Source organism: Schistocerca americana, chromosome 2, assembly GCF_021461395.2.
Source record: "Schistocerca americana isolate TAMUIC-IGC-003095 chromosome 2, iqSchAmer2.1, whole genome shotgun sequence".
Taxonomy (NCBI): domain Eukaryota; kingdom Metazoa; phylum Arthropoda; class Insecta; order Orthoptera; family Acrididae; genus Schistocerca; species Schistocerca americana.
Genome location: NC_060120.1, coordinates 171778671 through 171792516, shown reverse-complemented (window position 1 = coordinate 171792516; position 13846 = coordinate 171778671). Strand labels below are relative to the sequence as shown.

The following is a 13846-nucleotide window of genomic DNA, read 5'->3' as shown; positions in this document are numbered from 1 at the left end:
AATTGCAATCAGTCACTAATAACAACACGATGAACAAGTTTTGAAAGATCGTAGTTGTGATTGGTCTTTTCATTTCAAGTGACCAATCACAATTACAATCTTCCAAAATTATAATGTCATTCTCAGTGAGTGGCAATGATAAAATATAAGTGATTCCTCACAGCTAAAGCACACCGTTATACCTAGAAGAAGGCCATTAACAATGGTCGAAATGTTGCTTTCTCCATTTTTATACATTATGATGTGGTACAATACTCGGAAAACTTTTATGGCAACCAATTCTGATTGCAGAAGTACACATAATTAGGCCTATGTCTATATATTTTGAAACATTGAAATTCAATAGTAGAGTGCTATGATGTACTACCAGATGCCATCTTCATGTACACACCCTATCCATAATGTCACAGAACACAACATTGTTACATCATGAGTCAAAGTTGATGCCTGTATTGTATGTTTCTGTTGAACCATGTTTGTAAACATATTTAGGTAACTAATTTGTTATGTTCTTTTATCTCTTGATGTAGAATGCACTGATGACATTTGAAGAGGAAAAACTGCAAGAGTCCTTACAAACTTTGCGTGATATGGAGAAACGCTGTGCTCAGGACATTGGGTGGCTGAAGACTGTAAAGAACAAAGTTTTTGGCGGTGATACAGGAATGGTAAGCTTATGTAATATCCCTTTACAATTTTGAGCCTTGGAAACAAGTACAATGCTGGGTGAATGTAACATAAATTAAACTCAATCAATTTACTTAGATGGACACAGCAAATGTATTGCAAACATTTGATGACACGATTGAGGAATAAGATGTATGTACATTATTATTTAATTACAAAGAGTGCATAAGAAGCTAAATGCTATTTGTTAGTGCTGTTGTTTTGTTAATACAGGCACACTTATTCAATTTAAATGTGTGAATCGGCAAATTATCCAAATTATGTCAAGGGAAGTCTTTGTAGATAGAAGTGAAACAAAATAAAAATTGAAAGAATTAAGAGCGTCAAAACTGTGTGAAAGTTAACAGTGATTATTACATAGTTACACGTGGTGTCCCACAGGGAATGGTCAGTATTCAAGAATACAACAGGAATGGTCATTCAAACTGAAAAAGCCTAGCAAATGTGGGCTGTAAAGTGCATAACTTAGAGCTATGAGCTCTTGTTCGTTTTTGCTACTGTGAAAAACATCTCTTCTACTAAACAAGTGCTTGTAGCTCTTAAGGTATGCATTTTAGAGACCATGTTCACTAGACTGTTTTGTTTCAAATTATAATTCCTGTCATATCCCTGAATATTGACCATTTCTCCTGGCACAGCCTCTATATTTCAGTGGTGAATTTTGAAAATGTTTACTACTTCAACAGTGTCTAGTCATTGAGAACAGAACAGCACTAGGCAGAAGTTACTTTCTTGTGAATCTGAGCCTGAGAAAGTGTTGGAGGATGTAATGTAGAATCATAATTTTATTGTCTCATAACATACATAATTGACTTAGTGTACAGGAGACTCACCAGCTTATAATCATAATACACTACTGGCCATTAAAATTACTACACCAAGAAGAAATGCAGATGATAAACGGGTATTCATTGGACAAATATATTATACTAGAACTGACAGCTTTGTGTTTGTAATATTGGGTTGGTGCATAAGTTCTTAGTGTTTTTCTGCAAGATTGATAAACACAGCAGATACACATAACAGAGTCTTTAGTCACCAATGATATATTCTCCTTCACTCTTTACAGCCATCTGCTAATACTGGGGCACCTTCCTGTGATTTTGGCTTAGAGCATGTAGTACCTATATATCCAATTATTGAACCTCCCCCATTGCATGCAAATGTTGCACGATGGTGTAATGATCACAGTGTGTCACATTTGTGAATACTGATGTAGATTGTGGATTAATGTCTTTAAACAATCTTAAAGAAACCCTGAAGGTTTTCGTCAATGTGATGAGTCACTAATGTCGAAACACCTCTGTACAATGAGAAAATCATTTTTTTAATGCTATGTACTGTGGTATTAGCCTCATACACAGCACAAAAGTTTCTGGCTGCCTCTGCTGCTTTTACCCCTGTATTGAACTCAAACAGGAGAATATGTTGGAAATGTTTTGATTTCTCCAATTGGCACTCCGTTTTCTAGCAACCACAGCTCCACTGTCGCCAAATGACAGTATGTAAACTCAAATAGTAACAGTGAACTACAAATTAAACAATGACAATCAGTAAATAAACCCATAGCAAGCAGAATACCAATGTGCAAAACAAAAATGCTACAAACTTATGCACCAACTTGATATTTAGCTTTATACCATTTAGATGGAACCAGGCAGATAGGTTTTGTAGAGTGTTAATGACATTTTCAGGCATTTCTTCTGTGTTTTTATTTTCTGTCAGTACTGATGTATCATCAGCAAATAACACTTAATGATAATGTATGTTTGTGGGTAAGTCATTTATGTAAAAAAAGAAAAAGGATTGGGCCTAAGTTTGAGCCTTATAGTAACCCTTTTGAAACACTTCTCCACTTCAAGAAGTACTTTCCTTCGCTGGATATTGTGATAATCCTTTGCTTTCTCTTTGTCAGAAATGACTTACACTGCTGCAAGGAACTACGCGTAATTCTGTATTTTCATTTTATGTAATAGTAAAGACTGGTTGATACAGTTGAGCACTTTGGATAACTCACAGATGATTACCACTGGTTTTTTTTCCTAAAGTGAAATTAATCTTACTCATTAATTAATTGATTGCATAAATTATACTTTTGGCATTTTGGGAGATAAATTGAATTTTTGAGATAACACTAAAATATCTTAGCACTCAAAAAGCATTGTCAAACAATGGAAAGTCTAGGGTTGAATGATGATGACACTGAAGGGATAAATTGCTACTCGTGCTGCAGTTCCCTCTTCTAACCTACAATATATGACCAAAAGTATCTGGAAACCTGGCTGAATATGACTTAAAAGTTCGTGGTGCCCTCCATCGGTAATGCTGGATTTCAGTATGGTGTTGACCCACCCTTAGCCTTGATGACATCTTCCACTCTTGCAGGCATATGTTCAATCAGGTGCTGGAAGGTTTTTTGGGGAATGGCAACCCATTCTCCACAGAGTGCTGCACTGAGGAGAGGCATCAATGTATGTCAGTGAGGCCTGGCACGAAATCTGCATTCCAAAACATCCCAAAGGTGTTCTATAGGATTCAGATCAGGACTCGGTGCAGGCCAGTCCATTACGGGGATGTCACTGTCGTGTAACCATTCTGCCACAGGCAGTGCATTATGAACAGGTGCTTGATTGTGTTGAAAGGTGCAGTCGCCATCGAAGTATCTAGTGGATTGTGAAGTACATTTGTGATGTGAGTAGTTTTTCTCAGAATTTGCTTGGATTACAAGTGATTCATAAAGGATTTCTGCACAAAGGCATATCCCTTACAAGATCGACTCTAGGGAGACACCAAATTATCCTTTACTGAGGCACAAGAGAGACCTTCCATTGTCCTTAAAGAGACACTAATATCACTTTCAGTTCTAGCATTGTACAGCGATAATGCTGAAACAGAACTTCACACCAACAGTAGCGGTTTTGGGATGAGGCCTTTTAGAACATATTAAGGACAGTGTCGAAAAGATGATAGATTATGCTTCCAGAGAACTCTCCAAGTCCAAAATGAACTCCTATACAATCGAGAAAGAGTGGCATGCTGTTTTTTGAGTCATCATCAAAATTTCAGCCATATTTATTCAGCAAACCATTCATTGTTGTGACGGATTGCCATCCTATACACTGGCTGACTAGCCTCAGTTGTACACAAAAGCAGACCTGAACCCAAGAGTGCTGACTACCTTTCAAGGTATTATTTGGCAGAACACAGCACCATGGATGAAATCTCTGTCATTGCTGCATTAAATGACATTGTTGCTGAACAGAGGGTAGGTGTAGCAGTGCTGAAAACCATACAAGCCTCGAAGAATGAGAAACCGACCAGAGGAGGATTTGAGCTAATAAATAGAGCATTGTGTAAGAGTAACTATGATCCATTCGGCTGGACACAGGTGCTCCTCATGCCAGCTCATTTGTAGCTAGTGCCAGCTCATCTGTAGCCAGCTGTCCTGAAGCATTTCCATGACACTCCAACAACTGGTCACCTGGTATTTGTGAAGACTATACAGAATCAGATACAGGTCACTGGCCAGATCTCTGTTGATCGTTAGACTTTATGTAAGTCATAAGGAATCCCAAAGACAGAAGCACGTGCTTTGGACTTAATTCTAGCATCTGTTACTAATCTTGCCTGCTGCATCATCATCTCTGCATCAAATCAGAATCAACCGCTTGAGAAAGTTTCTGAACTCAACAAACAGGCATTTTGGATAATAATCTGCACTGACTACTTCTCCTCTACTGTGTTACCCAAGCTGTGCTGACTGATGAAGCTCCAGAAATTGCGAAGCTCCTTTGTAGAAAACATCATTTTGAAGCATGGCGCAGTCAGTGTGCTGATCCTTGACCGTGGAAAAATTTTTCAGATGAGAATAGTACCAGATATAATTTCGTGTTGCGACATCATATACAGGATGACAACTACCTACAATCTGCAGATGAAAGATCTTGCAGAACATGCCAGTAAAACATTTGCAGATATGCTCTCAGTCATGTTGATCTTGAACAGAGTGATTGGGATATAATACAAGCTGTTGTGACATTCGCATACAAGACAGAGAAGCCAGGCTCTATAGACTTCACACTGCTTGATGGTCACGAGGCTGAAATGACAATGGATGTACTGTTCCAGTTTCAACCAGATGATATTCAGGATGACTACATGAAACACCTCATCACCAGGACCAAAGAAGCGATGCAGCTGGCTTTGTATACAGATCCTGGATACCCAGGACAAAGACTCAGAGTGCTGTAATGGCAAACACCATCCAGTGAGATGGAGCCAAGGGGACTTGGTATGGACTTTAATGCCTGTGCATAAGTTATTAAAGCACTACTTTGAGCCTGATCATGCCCTTCATTGCTTTTTGGGTGTCACATATAAAGTTAAGGATTACGACCCTTCATCAAGAAGCCAAAAGCACAGAGACATCATCAATACAATCCATACGAAGCCCTACTACAGCCCAGATCAATGATGCGAGGTTCAAGGAAACTTAAGACCCGCTCAACAAATGCGAAACTTTGATAGAAGGGGCTACATTTGATGATCATCATAGTGAAAAGCATGTAACACACAACCAGAGCAAGAGCATCCACCAATAGTGCCATACAGAGGGCCATTGACAAGATCTAGATCCAGGGTGCTGTAGTTGGGTCCAGTGAGAAGAGGACTATTGAAACAGTGGGTTGCTGCTACTCCAGGACAGGGAGCAATGCTGCAAGCTGTGATGCATGTAGTGTGATGCTGTGTAGCATAGTGTAGTGGTTAGCATTGCCGCCTAGCGCGCTAAGGCGTGTCGGTAGTTCAAACCTGACCACCAGCAATTATTTATTATTAAGTATTTATCACATCTGGAAGATTCATGAAATATCTTACATTTGTAATGTTCTTATATTCTGTAATGTTTTATGTTGTTATAAATACCAGCATTCTGGGTATTCGATGTTTGTATAAACAGTTGCACTCTATGTCCAGGGGGTCAGTTCCATTCTGGCTGTGCATTAATGTTCATAATAAATTTGCTTTCAGTGTGAAGTGTTGTACTTCATTGACAAACCTGCTTTCAGATAATGACTTGATTCTGGTTATAATGTGACAATATCAGTAAGTTGCTGTCTCAGATTTATAAGATTTGTGTGCAGGAATGGGGAAAATTTCGCAATATTTTGTAAAAATGATTGACTTTCCATTGATAGCAAAAATCACTGAGTTCACATTATTTGGCACATTATAATTTACACAAAACTTGCCTGTCTCTAGCTGAAGAGCTATGGAGATAGTGTGTTTGTTGAATAGAGCAGAAACTCATAGTCCTCCAAGATTGAAACTGATGGTGCATGTGAGATTGTTTGGACAAGACTCAGTATTGACAGTAGACATAAACATAAAATTGGATCTTTCTAATGGCCATCAGGCTTGCCCCAGATCTAACGGAAAACTTGAGATGAAACCTCAATTTTCTCGTATATGTGTTCCCCAATCATACTGTCGACACTGGAGAAGACATCCTGTGAATGATACTAAATGCTTTCTCTGAAAACTATGTGAAACAGATGGTACAGAGGTCTGTATCCTGTGGCAATAAGTAGACCAGATGTCATTGAGGATCTCATACATTGAACTGGAATCAGTGGCAGTCATAGTAACAATGATAATTAAAATAGTAATTTTGCTCAATCATTTTGTAATTAGGCTTATTGAAGTAAGATTAAACTGTATTGAGCCCACATAAACTGACATGCTTCATTCCCACTGAATTGTGACCTTTTTTTCTCCTCTCTTTTTGACTCATATCCTTAAACTACCGTCATTGCTGAGCTTCACAATGAAGACTTATTAAGACTTTCAAAAATATTCTGCAAGGTAAAATAAAGTTACAGTTAGTGTTGTCTATGGTCAGATCCAGCTACAAGTACTGTTATGTTTAAAAAAGCAGTCTGTTTTAATAGTTACACCTCAAAAAGTCCCTTCTGAATTATGTAGTAGCCTACAGGGGTCATTAGTGTGAAACAGCCGAAAAATAAACTCTGAGGAAAACACACCAACTGCAAGATACTGCATAGAAATTTCATTCCATTCTCACCTAGGGTAACCTCTTCTTGTTGCTTTGATTTCTTTCTTACTTACGTTGTCTGAAAACTGAGAAGCTCATTCATCACACACTTTTTGCTATTATTGACGAAGCATCACCAGCAGTAACATTGTAATCATTATGAGTAGACGATACTTTTCATCTCTCTGGTTTTTATAGAATGAATGACAGAAAGTGCAGCTTATTTTACCATTTACATTGTGAAATCTCTTTCTTAGCCATCATTGGGACAAGCAAGCACTATTTGATGCAGTTTTATGCTACCTTAGTGTTACAGTGTGTACCGATGCCTCTTCTTGTAGTCGTCTTCTTTTTTGTCCCGGCTTTTTGAGATCTGTTGATGAAGAGACACGATATAAAAAGTTCCTTAGTGATACAATGAAGTTACACAACAGTTGATGATTTAACTTTTGAAACTGCCAGTTTATTGGCATTTATGGAAAGAAAAACACTTTCATGCTCTCATGCGGTCACGTGTAACATTTTGTGTGTGAAGTGGGACTTATTAATTAAGCTACATTAAAGTGTTGCTAGACAACGTAATCAACACGGTGATATGTGTCTCAATTTAAACTGAAGCTCAATATTTTATATAAACTTTCAGTTCATTTTTGTCAAAATCAGTACTTGTCTCAAAATTAATTTCGAACTTAATGCATTAAGTCGAAGCACATTGGAAAATATTGTATGTGATTTACAGGACAGCTCGATTACGCACTGGCATGTAACATATTTTAAATCGAGCACGCAAGTTTGTTTTTCCTATTGGGCTAAACGACTCTTTTCTAAAAACGTGATATCTCATGTAAAGTCTAACTGGAACTGCCCCCCCCCCCCCCCCCCCCCCCCCCCGCTCCGGCGGGTCCGGGAGTTAGAATAGCCCTGAGGTATTCTTGCCTAAAGGAGTTTCACATGTTTTGGCCTTTATGTGATGGTCTCCTGTAGGGTTTGACCCCATTCTTCAAAATTTTTCCCGAAGAGCTTGCCAATTGGGGAAGGGTGCCTTACAAGGTGCATCGTGTCCATCGTGCATTGAGATCTTTAGCCCAGTTTCTCGTTGTCGCATTGCAGTCCTACCCATTCTCCATCTCTTGGGCAAGGACACCTTCTTGGATACGTTTTCCACCATGCACTATGTATGCAGTGTCAATTTCTGCATCGACGATGACCAAGGACTTCTTTGCACCTGATACCCAGCATGGTAGCCAGTCCGTTGTGATAGGGCCACCATGTACCCTTTTGGTTGTAGCCCCCTGACCATGCAGGGATCGCTCTGCTGATGCCTGCACTGTTAATTCCCCACATATGCCAAGGGCAGATGCCCATCCCCCTGGGGCATCGGGACTCCCGGCAACGGCCATCCTGGCAGGTGGCCTTTGCTGCAGCTGGGTGGTGCCCGTGTGGAGGGCCCCTGGTCGAAGTGGGTTGGCATCAGGGTGGATGACACGCAATGAAGCGTAGTCTATCATCTCTTGCTGGTGGTGAACCACCAGCAGTCTCTAAGCGATCACGAGCTCAATTCAATGCACAGAAATATGACCCCAAATCGTTCCCCTCCCTGGCCACACCATGGGAGGAATCTCAGGCTAAGAATGGCAGCGGATCTTATTCACCCCAGCACCTTGTATGTTCGAGAGCTGATGGGGAATCGTTCATGATGATGAAGCCTCAGTTTTTTGTTGAGCATTTAGAGGACAAGTTTGGGGAGGTGGAGGGCTTGTCCAAAATGAAATCCGGGTCAGTCTTGATCAAAACAGCATCCTCTGCCCAGCATCCACTCGGTCTGTAGTGAAACTGTGCACCTTCAAATCCCTCTTGAATCTGTGGCTGTCAGAATAAGGATGACGCAGGAAATAACTGTCTGCAGTGTATATCTTCCACCAGATGGTGCAGTACCCCTGAATATATTAGCTGCACTGATTGATCGACTCCCTAAACCTTTCCTACTTTTGGGAGATTTTAATTCCCATAACCCCTTGTGGGGTGGCACCGTGCTTACTGGCCAAGGTAGAGATGTCGAAACTTTACTGGCCCAATTCGACCTCTGCCTCTCAAATACTGGGGCCACCACACAATCCAGTGTGGCTCATGGTAGTTACTTGGCCATTGATTTATCAATTTGCAGCCCAGTACTTCTCCCATCTATCCACTGGAGAGCACGTGACGACCTGTGTGGTAGTGACCACTTCCCCATCTTCCTGTCACTGCCCCAGCATCAGATGGGCTTTGAACAAGGTGGACTGGGGAACTCCTCTGCTGTCACCGCTGAATCTCCCTTATATGGTAACATCGATGTGATGGTTGAGCAGGTGACTAGCACAATTGTTTCCATGGCAGAAAACGCGATCCTTCACTCTTTAGGGTGCCCAAGGTGTAAGGCAGTCCCTTGGTGGTCGCCGAAAGTTGCTGAAGCAATTAAGGAATGTCGGCAAGCTCTACAGCGGCATAAGTGGCACTCTTCCCTGGAGCACCTCATAGCCTTTAAACAGCTCTGTGCCCGTGTTCACCACCTTATCAAACAACAGAAGAAGGAGTGTTGGGAGAGATACGTCTCCACCGTTGGGTGCCACACATCACCTTCCCAAGTCTGGGCAAAGATCAAGCGTCTTTTCGGATACCAGGCCCCAACAGCTGTCCCCATTGTTACCATAAAGGCGAGTTATGTACCGACGCAAACACAATTGCCGAGCACTTTGCTCGAGCCTCTGCATCGGAGTATTACCCCCCAGCCTTTCGCACACTCAAACGGCGGCTGGAAGGGAATGTCCTCTCATTCACTACACGCTGCAGTGAATCCTATAACGCCCCATTTACATAGTGGGAGCTCCTCAGTGCCCTTGCACATTGCCCTGACACAGTTCCTGGGGCTGATCACATTCACAGCCAGATGATTAAACATCTCTCATCTGACTACGAGCGACATTTTCTCGTCATCTTCAACCGGATCTGGTGCGATGGCGTCTTTCCATCCCAGTGACGGAGAGCACCATCATTCCGGTGCTCAAACCAGGTAAAAACCTGCTTGATGTGGATAGCTATTGGCCCATCAGCCTTACCAATGTTCTTTGTAAACTGCTTGAACGTATGGTATGTCAGCAGTTGGGTTGGGTCACGTGGCTTGCTGGCTCCATGTAAGGGCGGCTTCTACCAGGGTTGCTCTACCACTGATAATCTTGTGTCCATCGAGTCTGCCATCCAAACAGCCTTTTCCAGAGCAACACCTGGTTGCCGTATTTTTTGACTTACTTAAAGCATGCGACATGACTTAACGAAATCATATCCTTGCCACAGCCGTAATTTTTCCCGAGGATATGCAGCTTTACTGTATGATTAAATGATGATGGCGTCCTCTTGGGTAAAATATTCCGGAGGTAAAATAGTCCCCCATTTGGATCTCCGGGCGGGGACTACTCAAGAGGATGTCGTTATCAGGAGAAAGAAAACTGGCGTTCTACGGATCGGAGCGTGGAATGTCAGATCCCTTAATCGGGCAGGTAGGTTAGAAATTTTAAAAAGGGAAATGGAGAGGTTAAAGTTAGATATAGTGGGAATTAGTGAAGTTCGGTGGCAGGAGGAACAAGACTTCTGGTCAGGTGACTGCAGGGTTAAAAACACCAAATCAAATAGGGGTAATGCAGGAGTAGGTTTAATAATGAATAGGAAAATAGGAATGCGGGTAAGCTACTACAAACAGCATAGTGAACGCATTATTGTGGCCAAGATAGATATGAAGCCCACACCTACTACAGTAGTACAAGTTTATATGCCAACTAGCTCTGCAGATGACGAAGAAATTGAAGAAATGTATGATGAAATAAAAGAAATTATTCAGATAGTGAAGGGAGACGAAAATTTATTAGTCATGGGTGACTGGAATTCGAGTGTAGGAAAAGGGAGAGAAGGAAACGTAGTAGGTGAATATGGATTGGGGCTAAGAAATGAAAGAGGAAGCCGCCTGGTAGAATTTTGCACAGAGCATAACTTAATCATAGCTAACACTTGGTTCAAGAATCATAAAAGAAGGTTGTATACATGGAAGAACCCTGGAGATACTAAAAGGTATCAGATAGATTATATAATGGTAAGACAGAGATTTAGGAACCAGATTTTAAATTGTAAGACATTTTCAGGGGCAGATGTGGACTCTGACCACAATCTATTGGTTATGACCTGTAGATTAAAACTGAAGAAACTGCAAAAAGGTAGGAATTAAAGGAGATGGGACCTGGATAAACTGAAAGAACCAGAGGTTGTACAGAGTTTCAGGGAGAGGATAAGGGAACAATTGACAGGAATGGGGGAAAGAAATACAGTAGAAGCAGAATGGGTAGCTTTGAGGGATGAAGTAGTGAAAGCAGCAGAGGATCAAGTAGGTAAAAAGACGAGGGCTAGTAGAAATCCTTGGGTAACAGAAGAAATATTGAATTTAATTGATGAAAGGAGAAACTATAAAAATGCAGTAAATGAAGCAGACAAAAAGGAAGACAAACGTCTCAAAAATGATATCAACAGGAAGTGCAAAATGGCTAAGCAGGGATGGCTAGAGGACAAATGTAAGGATGTAGAGGCTTATCTCACTAGGGGTAAGATAGATACTGCCTACAGGAAAATTAAAGAGACCTTTGGAGAAAAGAGAACCACTTGTATGAATATCAAGAGCTCAGATGGAAACCCAGTTCTAACCAAAGAAGGGAAAGCAGAAAGATGGAAGGAGTATATAGAGGGTCTATACAAGGGCGATGTACTTGAGGACAATATTATGGAAATGGAAGAGGATGTAGATAAAGATGAAATGGGAGATACGATACTGCGTGAAGAGTTTGACAGAGCACTAAAAGACCTGAGTCGAAACAAGGCCCCGGGAGTAGACAACATTCCATTAGAACTACTGACAGCCTTGGGAGAGCCAGTCCTGACAAAACTCTACCATCTGGTGAGCAAGATGTATGAAACAGGCGAAATACCCTCAGACTTGAAGAAGAATATAATAATTCCAATCCCAAAGAAAGCAGGTGTTGACAGATGTGGAAATTACCGAACAATCAGTTTAATAAGCCACAGCTGCAAAATACTAACACGAATTCTTTACAGACGAATGGAAAAACTAGTAGAAGCTGACCTCGGGGAAGATCAGTTTGGATTCCGTAGAAACACTGGAACACGTGAGGCAATACTGACCTTACGACTTATCTTAGAAGAAAGATTAAGGAAAGGCAAACCTATGTTTCTAGCATTTGTAGACTTAGAGAAAGCTTTTGACAATGTTGACTGGAATACTCTCTTTCAAATTCTAAAGGTGGCAGGGGTAAAATACAGGGAGCGAAAGGCTATTTACAATTTGTACAGAAACCAGATGGCAGTTATAAGAGTCGAGGGACATGAAAGGGAAGCAGTGGTTGGAAAGGGAGTAAGACAGGGTTGTAGCCTCTCCCCGATGTTATTCAATCTGTATATTGAGCAAGCAGTAAAGGAAACAAAAGAAAAATTCGGAGTAGGTATTAAAATCCATGGAGAAGAAATAAAAACTTTGAGGTTCGCCGATGACATTGTAATTCTGTCAGAGACAGCAAAGGACTTGGAAGAGCAGTTAAACGCAATGGACAGTGTCTTGAAAGGAGGATATAAGATGAACATCAACAAAAGCGAAAGGAGGATAATGGAATGTAGTCGAATTAAGTTGGGTGATGCTGAGGGAATTAGATTAGGAAATGAGACACTTAAAGTAGTAAAGGAGTTTTACTATTTGGGGAGCAAAATAACTGATGATGGTCGAAGTAGAGAGGATATAAAATGCAGACTGGCAATGGCAAGGAAAGCGTTTCTGAAGAAGAGACATTTGTTAACATCGAGTATAGATTTAAGTGTCAGGAAGTCATTTCTGAAAGCATTTGTATGGAGTGTAGCCATGTATGGAAGTGAAACATGGACGATAAATAGTTTGGACAAGAAGAGAATAGAAGCTTTCGAAATGTGGTGCTACAGAAGAATGCTGAAAATTAGATGGGTAGATCACATAACTAATGAGGAAGTATTGAATAGGATTGGGGAGAAGAGAAGTTTGTGGCACAACTTGACCAGAAGAAGGGATCGGTTGGTAGGACATGTTTTGAGGCATCAAGGGATCACCAATTTAGTATTGGAGGGCAGCGTGGAGGGTAAAAATCGTAGAGGGAGACCAAGAGATGAATACACTAAGCAGATTCACAAGGATGTAGGTTGCAGTAGGTACTGGGAGATGAAGAGGCTTGCACAGGATAGAGTAGCATGGAGAGCTGCATCAAACCAGTCTCAGGACTGAAGACCACAACAACAACAACATCCTTGTCACATTGTATGAGTGGTGTCCCCGGGGACCACACCTGGTTTTTATCCAAAACTTCCTGTTGCTCCGTACTTTCCATGTCCAAGTTGGTGACTCCCTTAGTTCCATCCATATCCAGGAGAATGGAGTCCCACAGGGCTCTGTATTGAATCTCTCTTTATTTTTAGTGGCCATTAACGGTCTAGCAGCAGCTGTCGGGCCCTCCGTCTCACCTTCTCTGTATGCAGACGACTTGTACATTTTGTACTGCTGTTCCAGCACTGTTGTTGCTGAGTGGCACCTCCAGGGAGCCATCCACAAGGCGCAGTCGTGGGCTCTGGCTCACATCTTCCAGTTTTCAGCCGCAAAGTCGTGTGTCGTGCATTTCTGTCGGCATCGTAACGTTCATCTGTAACCTGCACTTTACCTTAATGACAATCCACTCACTGTAGTGGAGACATATCAGTTTGTAGGACTGGTATTCAATGCTCGAATGACTTGGCTCCCTGATCTTCATTAGCTTAAGCAAAAGTGCTAGCAGCACCTCAATGCCCTCCGTTGCCTGAGCAACACCAAATGGGGTGCAGATCACTGTAAGCTGCTGCAGCTCTACAGAGCCATTGTCCAATTCCGAACTGACTATGGGAGTGTGATATATGGTTCGGCAGTGCCTTCAGAATTGCATTTACTCGACCCCGTGCACGACTGTGGGGTTCGATTAGCGACAGGAGCTTCTAGGACGAGTCTGGTGACCAGCGTACTGGTGG

General features: G+C 41.5%; 1 protein-coding gene across 1 annotated transcript in view; it reads left to right on the top strand.

The window, feature by feature from the left end:
• Positions 1 to 13846, top strand: part of LOC124594922 (tetratricopeptide repeat protein 39C-like) — an 86648-nt gene that overhangs the window by 10622 nt on the left and 62180 nt on the right. Inside the window, exon 2 of the mRNA XM_047133414.1 lies at positions 531 to 668. Within this exon, the coding sequence (XP_046989370.1) occupies positions 531 to 668 (138 nt within the window). The remainder of the gene's footprint in view (positions 1 to 530; positions 669 to 13846) is intronic.